The sequence below is a fragment of the Charadrius vociferus genome, unplaced genomic scaffold (assembly GCF_000708025.1).
Source record: "Charadrius vociferus isolate BGI_N301 unplaced genomic scaffold, ASM70802v2 scaffold43, whole genome shotgun sequence".
In the NCBI taxonomy this organism is placed as follows: Eukaryota; Metazoa; Chordata; class Aves; order Charadriiformes; family Charadriidae; genus Charadrius; species Charadrius vociferus.
In genome coordinates, this window is record NW_009648043.1 from 1,474,939 (window position 1) to 1,475,941 (window position 1,003).

The window sequence follows — 1,003 nt, forward strand, 5'->3', positions numbered from 1 at the left end:
CCCCCCCCTCCTGTCACACGCAGAGTTATTTTCACCCTCCCCATCGCCAAAGCGCCGAGCCCGGCCCCGAAGTCATTTCGAGGGAGTGTATTTATCCCCATCGCTTTAAAAAAATCTGCAATGCGGGATTTCCAGGACATCGGCGGAAGGGGAGGAGGAGGGGAGCTACCGCTTTAAGTTAAAAAAAGCACTGCATATAAAAACTGCATATCCACACATGGAAACATCCGACACTGGCGAAGCCTCCATGTAAACAGATCGCCCTCTAGGAAAAAAAAAAAAAAACAAAAAACACACCACCAAACCCCAAACCAAACCCGCTTTTTTCCAAGACAGGGAAATATGAACTGCTGCGTCACCGCCTGGAATCGCTTCTTTCCTACGCAACTGAACACCCCTAAGCTGCTCCGGGCCCGCGGGTTTCCATTACCGATAGACCTGATATGAAACCCCCACGTCAGAGGCGCGGCTCGTTACCGCCGGGCGCCAGCGAGGGGATCGGCGGCAGCTACGGGGAGGGCATCACCGGGAGGGGTGCGGGGGAGGGGGGTTTCTCTGGCCAAAGCCGGGCGGGCTGTGCCCGGGCGCGGGGGGAGGAGGGCACGTACCGTCGAAATCGGTATAGACGGTGTCCTTGAGGAGAGCCCACGAGCCGTCAGTTTCAGCTCTCCAGTCCTGAGGTCAACCAGCAGGTTCTCGTCCTTGATGTCCCGGTGCACCACGCCGCAGCCGTAGCAGTGGCGCACCGCCTCCAACACCTGCCGGAAGAACCCGCGGGCCGTCTCCTCGTCCAGGGCGCCCTTCTCCGTGATGAAGTCGAAAAGGTCCTTCACCAGCTCGGGCCGCTCCATGATGATCAGGTAACCGTCGGGCCGCTCGTACCAGTCCAGCAGCTTGATGACCCCTCTGAAGCCGGAGCCCACCTTCTTCAGGAGGACGATCTCCAGGGGCACCATGACACCGCTCTGAGAAGAGAAGGGGGTGCGGGTCAGCGGCGGGGGAG

At 59.4% G+C, this 1,003-nt stretch overlaps 1 protein-coding gene across 1 annotated transcript in view; it reads right to left on the reverse strand.

Moving 5' to 3' along the window:
- PIM3 (Pim-3 proto-oncogene, serine/threonine kinase) overlaps window positions 1-1,003 on the reverse strand; it is a 16,308-nt gene that overhangs the window by 1,818 nt on the left and 13,487 nt on the right. The window contains 2 exon segments of the mRNA XM_009883683.1: window positions 609-656; window positions 659-965. Of these exon segments, the coding sequence (XP_009881985.1) occupies window positions 609-656; window positions 659-965 (355 nt within the window).